This window comes from Schistocerca gregaria, chromosome 1, assembly GCF_023897955.1.
Source record: "Schistocerca gregaria isolate iqSchGreg1 chromosome 1, iqSchGreg1.2, whole genome shotgun sequence".
Classification (NCBI taxonomy): domain Eukaryota; kingdom Metazoa; phylum Arthropoda; class Insecta; order Orthoptera; family Acrididae; genus Schistocerca; species Schistocerca gregaria.
This window is the reverse complement of record NC_064920.1, coordinates 626,766,430-626,784,328: the sequence shown is the minus strand read 5'-3', so window position 1 is coordinate 626,784,328 and position 17,899 is coordinate 626,766,430. Positions and strand designations below refer to the sequence as shown.

At 40.4% G+C, this 17,899-nt stretch overlaps 1 protein-coding gene across 2 annotated transcripts in view; it reads left to right on the top strand.

Annotated features, from left to right (window-relative positions):
- Positions 1-17,899, top strand: part of LOC126359629 (calpain-A-like) — a 198,969-nt gene that overhangs the window by 168,546 nt on the left and 12,524 nt on the right. The window contains exons 13-15 of one of the 2 annotated variants that reach the window (XM_050007646.1): positions 2,964-3,065; positions 7,170-7,291; positions 14,267-14,462. In XM_050007646.1, the coding sequence (XP_049863603.1) occupies positions 2,964-3,065; positions 7,170-7,291; positions 14,267-14,462 (420 nt within the window). The remainder of the gene's footprint in view (positions 1-2,963; positions 3,066-7,169; positions 7,292-14,266; positions 14,463-17,899) is intronic. The other variant, XM_050007647.1, reaches the window with a different exon arrangement.

Genomic DNA, 17,899 nt, shown 5'->3' with positions numbered 1-17,899 from the left:
TTGAACTGAGTAATTTTTATAGCTGCAATTTCATAATCCTTTTCGACATTTGCCCTAGTTAAGTCAGGTAGTGTAATATAATCTACATTATCCTTTGTGTAAATTGCTACCCCACCCTGCTTACTGTTTTTCCTGCAGTAGTAAGTAGCCAAGACAAATTTGTTTATTTTCGTATTCTGGATTAATTCTGGGTTAAGCCAGTGCTCAGAAATGCATAACACTGAGCTATCATTAAGTTTGTGTGTTAATAGAATGTTAATTTCATCGATCTTATTATGCAGGGATTGCACATTATGGTGATAAATTTTTAGTTTGGGCGTATTCACGATTTGGTTATTGGGAATCACATTTACAGCATCACATACCTCTAGTTTAAATTAGGAACGTCAGTAGTGTTGTATTTTTGTTCTTCTTTCTTGTTTATTTTGTTTTCCTCGCTGTTCTCTTGTTTATTTATTTCAGTGACCTCCCTGAATAGATTTTCACTATGATTAGAACTAGAATAACTTGAGCTTTTGAGTGTAATCATATTTGGTGTGTTCCTTGACAATTTGACCTCATGTATTGTTTAATCAACAGTTACTGTTGTTTTTTTAGGGTCATGTGTTAATTCGTATCTCAGCTGCTCCATTGTAAACGTCACTGAATGTACTAGGGATTCTGTTTACAACTGCTGTTGCTGACAGGGAACACACAGAATTGAATTATTTGATTTTTTGTTGGTTCTAAAATGACATGTTTAATTTTTTTCTTCCCACCAAGTTCTTTATGAATGATGTGAAGTGTGCTTCATGAACTTGCCATATCACAATGGTATGAAATTTTAAATGTATTTGAGTGATAGTAATCCAATCTGGATGATGCGTGACATTTCTTCAGAAGGTTTATAATAAAAAAATTGTAGAAACAGGAGGAAAAGCAATAAATAGTTGTTAATGAAGCATCACCTAACAGTGATGCAGAGATTCATCAGATTTGACACATGGTTCAGATTCCACATGAAACTTAGGGCTCCTTTCCCTTGCTGGATAACTGTGACTGTCCTACAGGCTCAAGAGAGTTTGAGAACAAAAGAACCACATAAATTGAGGCATGTGTAATAACTATGATGGTAGATTAAAAGAGATAAAGGCTAATACGAAGAAAGAATTAGACTATTTACCAGATTAAGCAGAGAAAATACAATAGCCATTACAATGGTGGTATAGGATGACCAGTCCCCCAAAATGTCTTGATACTGCTGCTGTGCAATCCCTGCTCTATTTATCACATCTCTGAAATTGAGTCCATTGTTCTAGAGCACCAGGAGCTGCATTCCAGATGCCACCCCCATAATTTATCCAACCTGCTAGAATCCTGCTGCCACCTCAGGTCACCACTATCCAAGCCCTATCCTCCCCACAGTGTTCATCCTTGTCCACCCCTCATAGCACCTAAACCCTACCTAGCTGAGCTTCTCAACATACCACATCCACCAAAACTCTCAGCTCCACAGAAGTTTCAGTCCTATCCAAAGGCCTCACCTTTAGCCATACACCAAAATTTCACCATGCTGGACTTGTCAAAGACCTACTCTCCTTCTCTCCATCCCAGCAATTGAATATCACTATCCATAAGTGATTCTCCCCTCCCCCCAATCCTAACTAACCACCCACTGGTCACCTTCAAAAAATTCATTACCTCCAACTTAGCCTCACTATCCTTCCTCAGGTCCCTTCCTCAGAATAGCAAGCTTCCAGCAAAAGAAGGATTAGCCATACACAATCGCAAGACAAATATTTATGTAATCATCCTATCTGCAGACTAAGGTTCCACCACTGTTTCGTGACAGATGGACTCCATCAATTGTCTGACTCCTCCACCTATAAACTCTGCCAGACTGATACCGTCCCAGAAGTCCAACACAACCTCCAATCCTGACTTAAATTCTTAGGCCTTTCCCAGAACCTCTCCCCTAATTCCATTTCCCTCTTCACCCACATGACTACAATTCCCAAAATCCACAAACCCAACAGTCCTGGACGCCCCATTGTGCCTGGTTATTGTCCCCCTCTGAAAGAATTTCGGCCCTCATTTACCAACACTTCCAACCATTTGCCTGTAATCTAAGCTTCCATGTGGCTTAGGTAGTGAAGCAGCCATTAAGATCAAGCATGTTATGCTCAGTTGCATGTTGTGTCAGAGAGTGATCTACTTTGCTCTTGGCCACAGTAAGGACAACAGCCTTTAAAACCTCCAGTACAAATAGTGCAATACAAATGCACAGTGGTTTGAAAAAAAAAAAAATTCTTCATTTTCACTGTTTCATAAATCCCTGAGGGCATTCTTATTAGATCACTGCTTCTATCCAGTGACAGAATTCTTAAACTATGTGTACAACAGACTTGAAGCATGAATATGCAAAAACTGCTGCTGCTGCTCCAGCAAGATCAAATAGAATGAATTTATTGTACTGTTAAAATAAATTCTGACATTATATATAACTTTGTGTGTGTTTGTGTGTGTGGGGGGGGGGGGGGGAGGGGAGAGAGAGAGAGAGAGATATCTACTTTCTCCTTCCACCCACACCTTTACATTTAACTCTTGTTTGTGAGCCTACCTATTGCTCAGTGCTTCCTCAGCATGGTCAGTAGTTATTGTTTGTTGTTAGATTACATTATATGAGTCACATCTCATAGATAACACATAGATGTGTCTCTAGGGAGTGGAAATAAAGATATTCATTTCACAGCATGTGAGCAGAATATAAAGATTCTAGCACAAGCAAACAAAAATTCTTATGTAAATATTTATTTTACTAACTCATAATGTTACTGCTTGCTGCATTATCAGTTTGTATACTGAAGTGTCCTTTCCTAATGCATGCTATTATAGCCTGTTTAACACTTGAAGGTGTGTGTGTGTGTGTTTTTTTATATGAGATTGCTGTATATGCTTAACTTACTGACTTTTATTGTTAATAGATTTGCCTAGTGGTAGCACAAACTCAGGAGATCATTCACCCTCTGTTTGTACTCGCCTTTGTGGGGTGTTGTGTTGTGATACATCAGTAACAGATTCAGATGGTAAGCAAATTGTCAGACTGTATGGTACTTATGTTTATATCATACAATGAAGTAACAAAAAAAAGTAAATGTATATAATGAGACAGATTTTCCAGTGTTAGAAATATAGAAATCTAATTCTCCAGTTTTTATCATACTGTTACCTACTCATAGTGAGCATAGGTGAGAAAAATTATTTGAAATTAGAGTATCAAAAGCAAAGAAAAATAAAGGCTAATACAGGTGGTATCAAAAAGAATCATCTGATTTGGCACATCTATATTTCTGAAACTATAAACATATACAATGAATTCTGTTTTTAATTAATGGGAAACTCGAAAAGCTTTTTTCATACCTTTTCATAGGTGTTTGAATATGCCCCCTTGAGATGCTCGGCATATGTCAACACAGTATTCAAATTGTTCCCACACTGCAGCGAGCATGTCTTGAGTTAAAGCTTCCACAGCTGTTGTTATGCGATGTCTCAGTCCATTCATTGTTGTTGGTGATGGAAATACATAAACAGTCTTTTATAAACCCCCACAAGAAATAATCACATACAGTCAGATCTCATGACCTTGGAGGCCAGTAATGTAAGGGTGAATCATTTGGTCCACAGCGACCAATCCATCATCCAGTAGTTCTCTCATTTTAAAAATTCCGCACTTCCAGATGCCAGTTTGGTGGTGCCCCATTCTGTTGGTAAATGAAGCCGTTTGAATCAGTCTCCAACTGTGAGAAAAGAAAGTTCTCAAGCATATCAAGATATTTCCTGTGGCAGTGTTCTTGGCAAAGAAAAACGGACCATATGCCTTTTCCTGTGTAAAGGCACAAAACACATTAAATGTTGAAGAGTCCCTCTCATATTGTACAATTTCATGTGGTTGTTCCATACCCCATATTCTCACAATATGATGGTTCACCTTTCAATTTAAATGGAATGTTGCCTCGTCTCGAAACAATAAGCGTGGAAGAAAACTGTCATCCTCCATATTCCCAAGCACGAAATTACAGAACTCCACATGTTGTTGTTTGTCACCTTCATGAAGAGCTTGCAGTAGCTGAATTTTGTATGGTTTCATGTGTAAACATCAACACGACACACACCTGATGGTCATCAGGGGCATGTTGAGATGTCAAGCTGTGAGGCAAATGGATTTCTGCGGACTCCTTTTGAAACTATGGCAGATACATTCGACATCTGTGTCAGACACTCAGGAATGGCCTGGCAATTTGCCTTTACACAAACAACCAGTTTCTCAGAATTGTTCATGCCATCATCTAATTCTCTGTGCTGTAGGAGGATCCGTGCCATACCTAGTACACAAGTCATGCTGTACAGTTATTACTGACCCACACTGCACAAATCATAGAACACAAAATGCTTTCTGTTGTCCTCCAACCATTTTTACTAGAACTCAAGTTGGCGCACACTGCTGTTGTCTAGAGAGAATCATGTAAAACTCTAGAGTTCGCTCTTTCCAACAGTACATTGTTCACACACATATCTCAAATAATATAATGATTCTGATTTTTTTGAAAATTGGATGACTCTTTTCGATAGACCATGTATATTAATTATTAATGGAAAATACTTAACTGAGCATAGAAAATAGTTTGAGAAAGTACTAATCAGCCCTTTTTTCTGTGCCTGTACATAATCAATATTGTCTCTGTACATTGTGTGTGTGTGTGTGTGTGTGTGTGTGTGTGTGTGTGTGTGTGTGTGTGTGCGTGCGTGTTATTGTCTCTGTACATTTTGTGTGTGTGTGGGCGCGTGCGCACGTGCGTGCATGTGTGCTTTTGCTTGGGTGCTTCAGGGTTGACACACTGTCTATGTTAATTCAAGCAATCATGTTTTGTATTCATAGAATTTTTTCACTGCGTGAGATGTTCAAAAAACATTTGTCATGATGTTTATTAGAAGAAACTGGACTGCAGGACCACACACAGTTCATTTGGCAAAATATATGCCAGCATGTATGCTTCTTAGTGATTTAACAGTTTTCTCAATTAAGTTTTCCCATTGGTATGGAAGATATATATTCTAGTTTTAGAAATTAAGTGTAGTAGATTTATATTTTTTTTATAAAACCTGTATTTGAAAAAAAAATACAGTGTAATGTTGATACACTTGTTGACTATTTTTCCTCATCATCACTACCCTATCCAATGCATGTGGTGAGCTGTGGCACAAGCTTCTTTATACCCTCCTCAAAGAAGTCACCTGCAAGCTCCTCACCCCCTCCCCCTCCCCACTTCAAAACCCTTTTTTGCATCCACTCATCAGTTGTAAATTTAGTTCCACTCATGTGTACCTTCAAGGAGGTGAAAAGATAACAATCTGAAGGCAGCAAGTTTGGGGATTGTGGGGGTGATTCAAAACATCCCAACCAAATGAATCCAAGAGCATGTCTGTGGCTAAGGCTGTGTGAGTGTGGCATTGTCATGCAACAAGTACACTTGTCTTGTCAGCATTCCCCTCTTTTTGTTTTGAATCCTACTTTTCAGATTTTTTTAAGATCTCACAATACTGTTGTGCATTGTTGGTCCCCCACTGAGGCAACTATTTGACCAAAATGATGCCTTTTCAGTCCCAAAACACTGAGACCATGATTTTTTTGCTCAAATTGTAGTTTTGAATTTTTTGGTAGGTGGGGAGTTGGTGACACCACTGTGATGACTGTCATTCTGTCTCAGGTGTCTAATGAGCCATACTTGTTTCATCTCCAGTCACAACAAACAAACACTGTCCGAACAGGCCTTGAAGAATCCAGCAGTGCTCAGTCACAGCAGAGCTCAGAAAGTCATCTTTACCTTCCAATTCAAATTGCTCAAGAAACTCGCAGGTGCTAATGACCCGATTTTTCTTGTGCTGCTCTGTCAGCTGTTTTGGGACCCATCTTGCACATAATTTCCAGTATCCCAATGTTTCTGAGAGTGTCTCACATAAGAGAGTTCTAGAATGTGGTGGAAACATCTCAAAAATTTCACTCACTGTCATTCGGCAGTCTTCATGAACAATATCCTTCATTTTTTGCACTAACTCATCATTCAAAATGGAAGGTCTCCCACACTGCTGTTCATCATGAACATTTATTCTGCCTCTACTAAACTCACTACATCACTTAAACACACGTTCTGTTCACAACACCATCACCATAAGCTGTTTTGACAAAAAAATTTCAGTAGGTGTTGTTCCTCCCACTAGTATGAAGCAGATCACAGTATGTGGCTTGCACTTGGTGGAATTTCTTGCTGACATCTTTCACACAACTGGACACTTGATACAATGTTTGTTTATGTAGTACTGTGTTCCTGCGATGCTCACTCTGGTGATGGAATCCCCCTCTCCCCCTCATGGTTACCAAATCTCATTTGAAAAAAAAAAAAAGCACTGCAGCCTGTTTTGGTTGATTAGTCATGTCAACAATTTTAAGGGAAGTGGGAATCCATTTTCCAGAGTCAAACTGCTTTACTCCAAGAATTTGCATGCATGTTTGGTGATGTAAAAAAAAGTAAAATATATTTACTCTTAGTAAATCATAAATTGTGTTGATCATTTGTGAAAAATTATAAAACTCTGTTCAAATGGAACAATGCTTTGAATTGGTCAGTGAGACATGCTAAGGTGGCTCAACATCAAAGTATCTGTAGTTAAGTTCTGGTCCAGCACAAACATTCACTTTGACACAAACGGTAAATTGAAATGTTTTTGCCTAAGGATAACTGTAATTTAATTCAAACTGAAATGCTATACTTTTAATTTGAAAGACTTTTATAGAGGTACTGCTGTGGTACTAACTGAACGAATTAAAATATTTGTGACTTCCTACATGTGCAATGCTTGCAGTTCAATAACAGTTTGTGAATGGGAAAGGTACAAATTGTTTCATGGCAGATGTAAGCCAAATTTTAACAAAAATCCACTAAAATTCTAACATCAGTGGTGAATGAAAGTGGCATGTCTCGACAGAATCATATTTTCATTGCAATTACTTTTCCAGAGGGTAAAGAGGGAGGGAGCAAAATATGGTGCCTATAAATAAGGTGATAAACTGTCATTGTTTGAGACATAAGAATGTAGACATTTGTTTCTCAAAGATAATCATTTTCTTGTTCCAGATAAAAATGGTTTTTCCAAAGAGATCTGTCGAAGTATGGTTGCCATGAAAGATACAGATAAATCTGGAAGGCTTGGTTATGAAGAATTCGTATCACTGTGGAAAGACATTAGGCTCTGGAGAGTATGTAATTTTTTATGATTCTGTATTCAGCATTAGTGTAGTTTCACTGAGTTTCTCTGTGGTATATCAACAAATAAAATCACAATCAGTCCAAAAACAAAAAAAATCCTGAATGAGATTTTCACTCTGCAGCGGAGTGTGCGCTGATAGGAAACTTCCTGGCAGATTAAAACTGTGTGCCCGACCGAGACTCGAACTCAGGACCTTTGCCTTTCGCGGGCAAGTGCTCTACTAACTGAGCTACCAAAGCACGACTCACGCCCGGAACTCACAGCTTTACTTCTGCCAGTATCTGTCTCCTACCTTCTAATCTTTACAGAAGCTCTTCTGCGAACCTTGCAGAACTAGCACTCCTGAAAGAAAGGAAACATCCCCCAGGCTGTGGCTAAGCCATGTCTCCGCAGTATCCTTTCTTTCAGGAGTGCTAGTTCTGCAAGGTTCGCAGAAGAGCTTCTGTAAAGTTTGGAAGGTAGGAGACGGATACTGGCAGAAGTAAAGCTGTGAGTACCGGGCGTGAGTCGTGCTTCGGTAGCTCAGTTGGTAGAGCACTTGCCCGCGAAAGGCAAAGGTCCCGAGTTCGAGTCTCGGTCGGGCACACAGTTTTAATCCGCCAGGAAATTTCAAAAAAAATCCTGCTCTGATATAAATGAACAATAAGAATAATCATTTTGTCTATGAACCTTTTTAATATGATTTTTAGGTGTGTGTTCTCTATTTCTTAATTAAATTGTGCTACATATTGAACATGCTACTATCTTTTAGTTTTCACTCATTCTCATTTTCATGTACTGAAAACTGAGTCATTTTACACAATTTTTGTGATAGCCATGAAATGAATCACTTTGGCCTCTAAAATTTTTAACACTTATTTACATTCATGGAATTTCTTATGGTACTTACTATACTGTCATGCGACAGAAGTCCACTGATGAGCAGTTGAGCAAGACATAGCACGGGACAGAAATAGAAGCCATTACACCATGATCATGTTGACTGAATGCTACTAACTTCATAGTCCAGTATTTGCTTGCCTATTGGTATGTTTTTTAAAATAGCATCCTTATGACAACTCATTTTCAAGACAGAAATAGTCATTCCTACCGATGAAAAACGGTGTGAGTACTTGATACCTGCTGAGTGTGTCTAAAATTACTGGAAATTTTCAGGTGGTTATCACTACACAGCAAGCCCAGGGGATTTTTGCAGGTATTCGACACATTTAAGACTTTGAGAAACATAAAATCATTGGGATGAAAAACACAGGAGCATCATACTGACCCTGATCACTCGACAGACAGCTGTTGTGCAATGACTGCAGAATAAGTGATGGCAAGGTGGACAGGTAACAATAGTGACGGAAGAAGAGTAGTCACAGTTCCTCCTAGAAGGACTGTGCCACAAAAAAGATTGTATCCTTGACTGCCTGGTTCTAACAAACAGGTGAATAACAACAGCTTAAATCCAGGCAGACTATCACCATCAACTATCCAGAACAGATTCTGGAAGCTACGTTTAAATCTCCATTTGCTGGATGTCATTTGCTGCTAACACAATAGGACAGACAACAGATACTTGCAGGGTGCAGACCCAGAGTCATTTGGGACATAAAGTGGCATTCTGTTTTGTTTAGCAATGAGTTGTTTGTGGTAGTCAGATCAGCAACAACATTTCTGTAGACCACCTAGTGAAAGGTCATGGGAAACACCTACCCTTGAGACACATACCCCTCCAACTCCTGGAATCATGGTGTGACGAGCTATTGATTATGAAAACAGGACAATTTCATAATTATTGAAGAGAGTCTGAATGGTTGCCAGTGTGTGGTGAGGATAATAATCCTTATTATCCTCTTCATGAGCAGAGTACCAAATGGCATATTCCAGCAAAATAATGGAGACACCACGTTTTATACCACAGACACCTTGAAAAATGTATGGGTCCTTGACTAGGTTGCTTGGACTGCTGATCTCTCACCCACAGAGCACGTCTGGGATGCAGAGGAAAAACATATTGTGACACATGTATATGTGTATATTTTGCATGTTACTATCCATGATAATCAGCATTCACCTACACATATTGGTTGATGTTGGCAGGTAAGGTGAAACTATACATAATAGTGTTCCATAATTATGCAGATATATACTTTGTGGGTGGGCAGAAATTTGTTTCTCATGGCATGTGCCTGAAGATGAAGCCAGCAGAGCTTTCAGAACTATTATAATAAATGAAAAAAACACAGCTGTTTGGAATTAATTTCAAAATAAAGAGAATAAATAGTTATTCTGCACAATAATATACTTTCATGGCAGCCTCCAGCCAGCAATCTTCATGACCTAACATAGAATCTTTTTATCTGTCACAGGCATGGCAATAAATGTCTCAATATGGCATTCAGAGGTCGAAAACTTTCATGTCGTGTGGGTTACGATGGAAGTTAGTTCCAAATGTAATGAAAGTTTAAACATTTAATCCCTGTTAAGGTATGAACCTCTTCAGAATGTTAGATAAATACTGGACTGAAGGTTCATGGTGTAACAATTTCCACTTCCTTCAATGTATGTTGGAGAGACAGAAGCCTTATCACCTCAGAGAATGAAATAGTACTTGGCCATAATGCCATTTGAACTTGTAGGAGTGACATTAGGGAGTACTGTGCACCAGATAAGAAGAAAGAAGATGCTGATCATGAGATAATTGGGATTAGGACCATAATGCCCACATTCTCTGACACTCTGTGGACATTGCATGAATGGGAATGTTATGATAACAACAGAGTGGTTAAAACTGCTGCTTCCAGGTTCATCTGTTGTGCTTAAAAGTACATGGATGAGAGAAGTCCTAGATCAGGCTGAAATTGTGCATAAATAGGTCACAGGACAGCAGATTACTTGGCAGCACTAAACAACAAAAACACAGTCAACACATAGAAAGGCAGCTCCTCCCTATGGGGTGCAAATGTCACTTTCATATGAGAACTACTGCAAAACTACATGTCGTAGGACAAGTAAGGGGAAGAAAACTGAGGGTGTTAAAACAATGTCACTTGATGCTTCTTAGATAGACATACAAAGAGGTGATAAAAGTCATTGGAAAGCCATAAGCACATAAATAGGTGGTGCTAGTATCATGTACACAAGGTATAAAATGTTGGTGCATTGGCAGGGCTTTCATTTGTACTCATGTGATACATGTGAAAAGGTAGCCAATGTGTTATGGCGTGCCAGGAATTAAAGATTATAAATGCAGACTAGTAGTTGGAGCTAAACACATGGGACATTACATTTTGGAAATCGTAAGGAAATTCGATATTGCAAGGTCTGCAGTGTCATGAGAATGCAGAGAATACCACATTTCAGGCATTACCTCTCACTATGGATAACACAGTGGCCAACGACCTTCATTTAACAACTGAGGGCAGTGGCATTTGCATAGAGCTGTCAGTGCTAACAGACAAGCAACAGTTCGTGAAATAACCACAGAAACCAATGTGGGACATTCAATGACTGTGTCCTTTAGGACAGTGTGGTAAATTTGGCATTACTGGGCTATGTCTGCGGATTACCTATGCAAATGCCTTTGCTAACAGCATGAGAACACCTGCAGCACCTCTCCTGGGCTCATGATCATATTGGTTGGACCCTAGAGGCTTGGAAAACTGTGGCCTGGTTTGACAAAGTCCCAATTTCAGTTGGTAAGAGCTGATGGTAGGGTTTGAGTGTGACATGGACCCCATGAAGCCATGGACACAAGTTGTCAACAAGGTGCTCTGCAAGCTGATGGTGGCTCTACAAAGGTGTGGAATGTTTTTATATAGAATAGACTGAGTCCTGTTGTCCAACTGAACCAATAATTGACTGGAAATGGTTATGTTCAACTACTTGGAGAGCATTTTCAGCCATTCATGGACTTCACATTCTCAACAACAATGGAATTTTTATGGATGACATCGCACAATGTCACATTTGCTCATGACTGGTTTGAAGATCATTCTAGACCGTTTGAGTGAATGATTTGACCAAGCAGCTTGCCCGACAAGAATCCCATCAAACATTTATGGGACATAATTGAGAGATCAGTTCACACACAAAATCCTGCATTGGCAACATTTTTGCAATGATGGATAGTTAAAGAGGCAGCATGGCTCAGTATTTCTGCAGGAGACTTCCAACAAATTGTTGGGTCCATGCCACACTGTGTTGCTGCAGTACACCAGGTAAAAGGAGGTCTGACATGATATTAGTAGCTATCCCATGACGTTTGTCAACTCAATGTATATGGCACAGTATAAGCAAAGTGCATAAAAGAGCATTTAATAGCATAGTACTACAATTCAGCCTGTTGGTTAACCCTTGGTATGAGTAGTATTTACATGGGCTGATGAAATGAGGTCCTCAGTATGCCTTTATTGCCACCCACAGATGAATTCTATAACAACGCACAGAAAGAATATTTGTTCACTAACAGTATACTTGAAAGTTCAGTGTGACTTTGTCCATCCCACCATCGGTAAACACTCTCAGAGTGGTGAATTCACATCATCCTCTGGATAGGCAAACATTTGAAAGTGCCCACTTCTGGGGATGGGAGGCACACTGGCCCAGGTATGAATCCACCCAGTGGTACCTTATATGGTACATGCTCTAAGCCCTAATCAGCAGCAGCAGCAGCTTAACAGCAGGTGCAGTAAATTCACATCACTGCCTGTTGTGACTGACAGTTGAGCTGTGGAGGGTGGATGTACAGTGTGATCTCAAACACTTGGTTTCTTGTGATGTTAATGCCATCATTATCAGGGTGAAAGGCGGTACTATTTCTGGGGCACTATGTTTAATTGAATTACACTTGGTGTTATATGGTAATTCCATATTACAAGGACTATTCATTTGCTTCTTTTATGGCCAGGAGATCTGTGGGATACTCTTCTCTGTCTCATAAATTTGTGATTTACAAACTACTACTTTGGTGCATAAGTTCATAGCATTTTTGTTTAGCATGTTGGTATTTCAGTTGGTATGGCTTTATTTATCAACTGTCATTTTTGATTTGTAGTTCGTTGTTACTATTTTAGTTCATATATTGTCATTTGGTGATAGTGAGTGGAGCTTTGGATGCTAGAAAATTAAGTGCTAAGTGGAGAAATGGAAACATTTCTGACATATTCTTCTGTCTGAGATCAGTACAGAGGTGACAGCAGTGAAGTCAGTCTGAAATATTTGCACTGTGTATGTGACATCTGCATACAATGGGGAAGGTTCAAAAATTTGTTGTATGGGTACTACATGCTCTAAGCCAAAATCACAAAAATAAGTGGATGGCCATGGTTGTATCTCTGCTTGCTCGCAACAATTAGCTTGTGAACAACACCAACCATTCCTATCCTGTATCATTCCTGGTGATGACGAACGGTGTCTTCATGCTAAAATAAGGGGAAAAAAGGGATGGTTGAGCACAAACAAAGCAGCAACTCACCATACACAAACCTGTGCTCATCCACAAAAGATAATGTTATACATCTGGTGGAACAGTGACAGTGTGGTGTTCTATGAATTGCTTCCCAAGGTGTAACCACCATTGCTGACATTTATTGTCAACAACTGAGACATTTTGCATACGTAATCTAAGATCAACAAGAAAGACTGCATGAAGCGATGCCACTCCATGACAAAGCCCACCTGCATTCTGCTAGACTGACAAAAAACACTATACAGGAATTGGGTTGTTCCACACCCACCTTTTCTGCTCTCTATTGAACAACGTTGAAGGAACTTCCTTCCTAAATGAAAACACACTCTGAACATGGCCCAGTGAGCTCTTTGCCTTGAAAACACTTGAAGTCACGGAATCAAAAAGTTACCCCATTATTGGCAGACTGTTGTAAACAGTAAAGGAGAATATATAATTGATGACTAAAATCTCTGTTGCTTGTATCTTTAGTGTTTACTATGCTTACAGAAAATTACTACTAATTTATGCACCAGCCCCATAGTAAGAAATGGTTCACAAAAATGTTTCGTAGTATGATATAGTCCCTTTTTAACAAAAAACTGATTCAGGTAATCTTTTTGAATACTATAAACTAGATTTGTGAGGACAGAGAGAGAGAACAATTTTTCTAATTTTCAGCTGTTTGCTTTCCTGAATAATAAATGTATCTCTGAATTTTTTGACATATTCTTAATAAACATCTCCCTTCCTTGGAGCAGTTCATCATTCTGAATTGTGGAATATAAGATATGTATAGTTTTTGTCATGATAAAAATTTTATCTTGCTCTGCAAATATTTTAACTTGTAAAACTTCATGTAATGAAGCACAACATGTACTTTATTTCTCATCTTAATCAGCAAAATGTGGTTCATCCTGATAACATGGTACATCTGTGCAACAGATTTAGTAGCATAGATGAAGAAATAATTGAAACAGTTTGACATACAAATAAGTTTCTTAATGCTTGTTGAACTACCTTTATAATTTAGTTATGGAAATACGAAGTTTTCCACTGATTGGTTCAGTTCTGTTAGGGGGCTGCTGGAAATAAATGCAGCAGTTTTGACCATTGGTTAAGGAAATATGTTCTGGTCAGTGGTAAATATAGTACAGTCCAAGTACTGGTTTATTTTTTTTATTTTTTGTTATTAAAGGGGATACCATTTCTTTACTTCAACATTTTTTTCTGAACCACACCATTTCTGCAGGACTGGACTGAGTCACCCCCGAAAATAATTCCATTCATCTCATTGTGAAAGTAAATTAAATAAAATTCTTTCTTTTTTCCATCAACAAGTCTATCACCTCATTTCAAAATATTTTTCTCACTTCCAGAATACAGTTTTACCATGAAACATAGTTATTTTTACTGTAGTTATGTTACTTTCTTAGTTGAATATAGGCAGTCTTACACGAAAGGTGAATATAATGACAACAAAAGCGATCAAAATTTTCTTAATGGGCAGTTTTTGTTTCTTTTTTCCAGCATGTGTTTAAAACTCATGACAGACTGGGCAATGGAACACTGAGCACATTTGGGCTGCGTGAGGCATTGAATGCTGCAGGTTATAAGTTAAATAGCCACATACTTAATGTGCTCATGCATCGATATGGCACAAAAGATGGAAAAATTGCATTTGATGACTTCATGCTATGTGCTATTAAGCTGAAGATAATGATTGGTGAGTAATGTAGTTACTTAATATAAAGTGAGAGAGATACAAACTATATTTTTATTCATGTTCAAAATAATGTTCATTTACTGTAACACACTTCAAGCAATACTTTTAAAGCTTCTGGAAACTGTTTTAGTGTAACATACATTTGGAATTGACTTAATTAAAGACGTAAGAATCATTGTATGTAAAATGAAATACTGTGCAGATAGCTGTCTACTGTTAACTGTGATGATTGTGTACCATCCACAGATAGCACCATGTATTACCTTCTGTCATGATGTTTTGCACAAAACTGGCTATGGTCACATGTTGCAATGAGATTTCCAGGAGTTTCCATTCATTATAGTCAATCAACTTTTTGCAACAAAAATCAGGAATGAATCATCCGTTCACCAATACCATTTTGAATGCTGATAACATTGTTCTTGAGAGATCACTACTCCTCATATGTTAATCTCAGAGACAGTCACCAACTATGTACCAGCATGTGTCACACTGGCTTGATCTCATCTGTCTTTGTGCTTGGTTGATGGTTTACCCTGTGGTGCCGATGAAATCGACACCAACATCAATATGCATTGATCTTTGAACTCTAAGCATTATCTTTGGCTGTTCCGCCATGTTCAGTTCAGTTCTTTGTGATCCTTGTATGTGTTAAGGTTAATAAATGAACTATTGCTAAATGGGTGTTATTATTGGTGCAACCAACCCGGTAATCCTCCTCACTGGTGACCCTGAGTTGTAACATCTTCTGTTTTCGCCATTTTACTGTTTATGTGACCTCCGCGTCAGTTATTTTTGTGTGTATTACATTGACATAGCATTCGAACAATGATTTCGGCCCAGCGCCTAATGCCAGATTTTGTGATTGACATGCTTCGTGTTGCGGGCGATGTACACCTGCCAGGACTGCAACACAATACCTTTCACTCGATGATTCCGCCGATTTCACTGGACGTTTTCGAGCCTGCAACAGTAAGTGAGGTTAGGAGTGCGCATGACTCTGGCTATCAAATGGCTCCGAGCACTATGAGATTTAACTGCTGAGGTCATCAGTCCCCTAGAACTTACAACTACTTAAACCTAACTAACCTAAGGACATCACACACATCCATGCCCAAGGTAGGATTCAAACCTGTGACCATAGCAGTCGCGCGGTGCCTGTCTGTAGCACCTAGAACTGCTTGGCCACTTCGGCCAGCACTCTGGCTATCAAACGCCTTTGTTCCTGTCACATGTTCCCTCCCTCATCGACTGTGCAGTTACCTCTTACGGATCTCCGTGCAATTTGGAACCACTGCCAATTTCTGCAAATGCTTCGTCGGACAACCTACTACCACTAGGACAATGATTTGCCACGCCGCAATCCTTACAGTACCATGCGGATACCTGCCATGTGGCCGGAACTGCTTCGTTCACAGGTCTAACTCCTCAGCATCTGAACACGTCCGCACCTGCCTCGGTTCAGCATCAGCACATGCCTTCCTACTTAGATACCTCAGCCTGAAACAGAAGCAATAACTTGTTATCTGTGCCTGCCCTCCACCTCTGTCCCACTGCTACACCTCAGTGTTTTATGCCACGACTTTCACCTTGTCTGCACATCGTTTTGAGTGGAGTGATTATCAACAGTGAACATTCACACATTCTGTCCCATGTTCAACGTCATTTCCACACTGTGCTTCTGGACAGCCCGCACCTCCGCAGCCTCCCTGTGACACAGGTGGCCCCGACTCTGATCGTATGTTGAGCTTTCCGCGGACTAACATGTGTTCTCAAACTTTGAACTTTTGCTCATCTGTCGCCCTCGTGCCGGCTCCAGTCGAGCTTTCGCTACTGTTCTCAGCACATCTCGGTGCCTAATCCGTGTCGGTCTTCTGCAACGCATCAATCTGAACATAACCGCAATGTGTTGAGCTCCTGCAACTGCAATCGACACATTATGGTGTCTCACCCGCGTCAGCCTTCCTGGTTTGATGGATCGCGCACAACCACAACGTGTCACCTTCACGCTGCCACCCGAACAGCCGTTGTTGCCACATCCCCTGGAGGCACACTCTCATGGGTTACTACAGCAACAACAACTTGATTCAGGCAGTGCCCCGACAAACTCAACCCAACCTGTTCTTCCGAACATTCTACAACGCTTACCGATGCTGCCGCCGTTTTATCCCGACAGAGCAATAACCTAGTTCAAATTGTGGTCGAAGTGTTTGACCATTACAAACTCGACGAGTCAACCAGGCTTCTGTGCCTCATAACCCACCTGCACAACCAGGAGGACCTGATTGCTAACCTGGTTGACGCCCTGGACTCATCTACCCAGTACAGTCTAGCCAAACAAACAGTTCTACGTTGGCCTGCACGCTCAACTGAGGCAGCAATACGGCAAGTGCTCCACGTCGAGCAACTAGTCAGTGACAAACCTTCCCAGCTCTGGAGACGGCTACGTGCCCTGGTCAGCACCGATCTATTCTCTAACACAGCTCTCCTCGCCATCTGGTCAGATAAACTATCTCCTCACATCCGCTTTGCTCTGGCTCAAAGGTCTCCTGAGCCTGTCTAGCAAAGAATGACAATTTCTGACAAGCTACACGATGTGCTCTATTTCGCCAGCCACTGCCTACCTGACAAGTCTCAGGTTCAGGCTCATCGCCCTGCGGCCAGACGCTGCCGGGGCTGTACTGTGCCGACCTTTCTGCTTGCTCCAGGAAGCAGTAAACAGGCAACTCAGACATCACCGGTTCCACCCACGGTCACACCCCCTCCTGCAACCGCACCTGCTACAGCCACTGAACCTCAACCACCACCACCGGCAACAAACTTTCTGTAGGAAATGCAACTGCACTACCCATACTGTTACTTCCACACACGAATTGGTGAGGTGGCACAGAAGTGCAGACAACCCTGCTACTTCCCAAACACCAATCACAGGTAGGTCCGGGTGCCACCTCCTGTGCACAACAGGCACCCCCCAGTGCTCCATTCTGTCCAGGAATGACTGGATAATTGCAGACGACTTTACATTAGACATTTCATTGGGATAACTTTTCCTGGTGGACACAGGCACCGAAGTTTCACTGCTGCCTACGTCCTTAGCGTCATCAAACTTCCCATGTCGTCTCACTCTCCACAAACTGCAAACTCGAGTGGACTTTTTTTAGTGTGCAAAATTGACGATCCTATACTAGGCATTCTTGCGACACCATAGACTTTCACCGGACATAGTGCGAAACACCGTGTTCCATCATCCGTCCAAGACTCACTTTCCCTGTGCTCCGTCGAGCACCTTCCCCTCCCCCCTTTCAAGCTTGAACACGTCGCTCGCCTACAAGGAAAACTTCGAGCAAGGACAAAGCAAGGTCAGTAAGTGCACCGAATCTGCTTGCAATCCCAGCAATTGAGCCTCCATGTGTTTACCTCCCACTACCCCTCGCAAC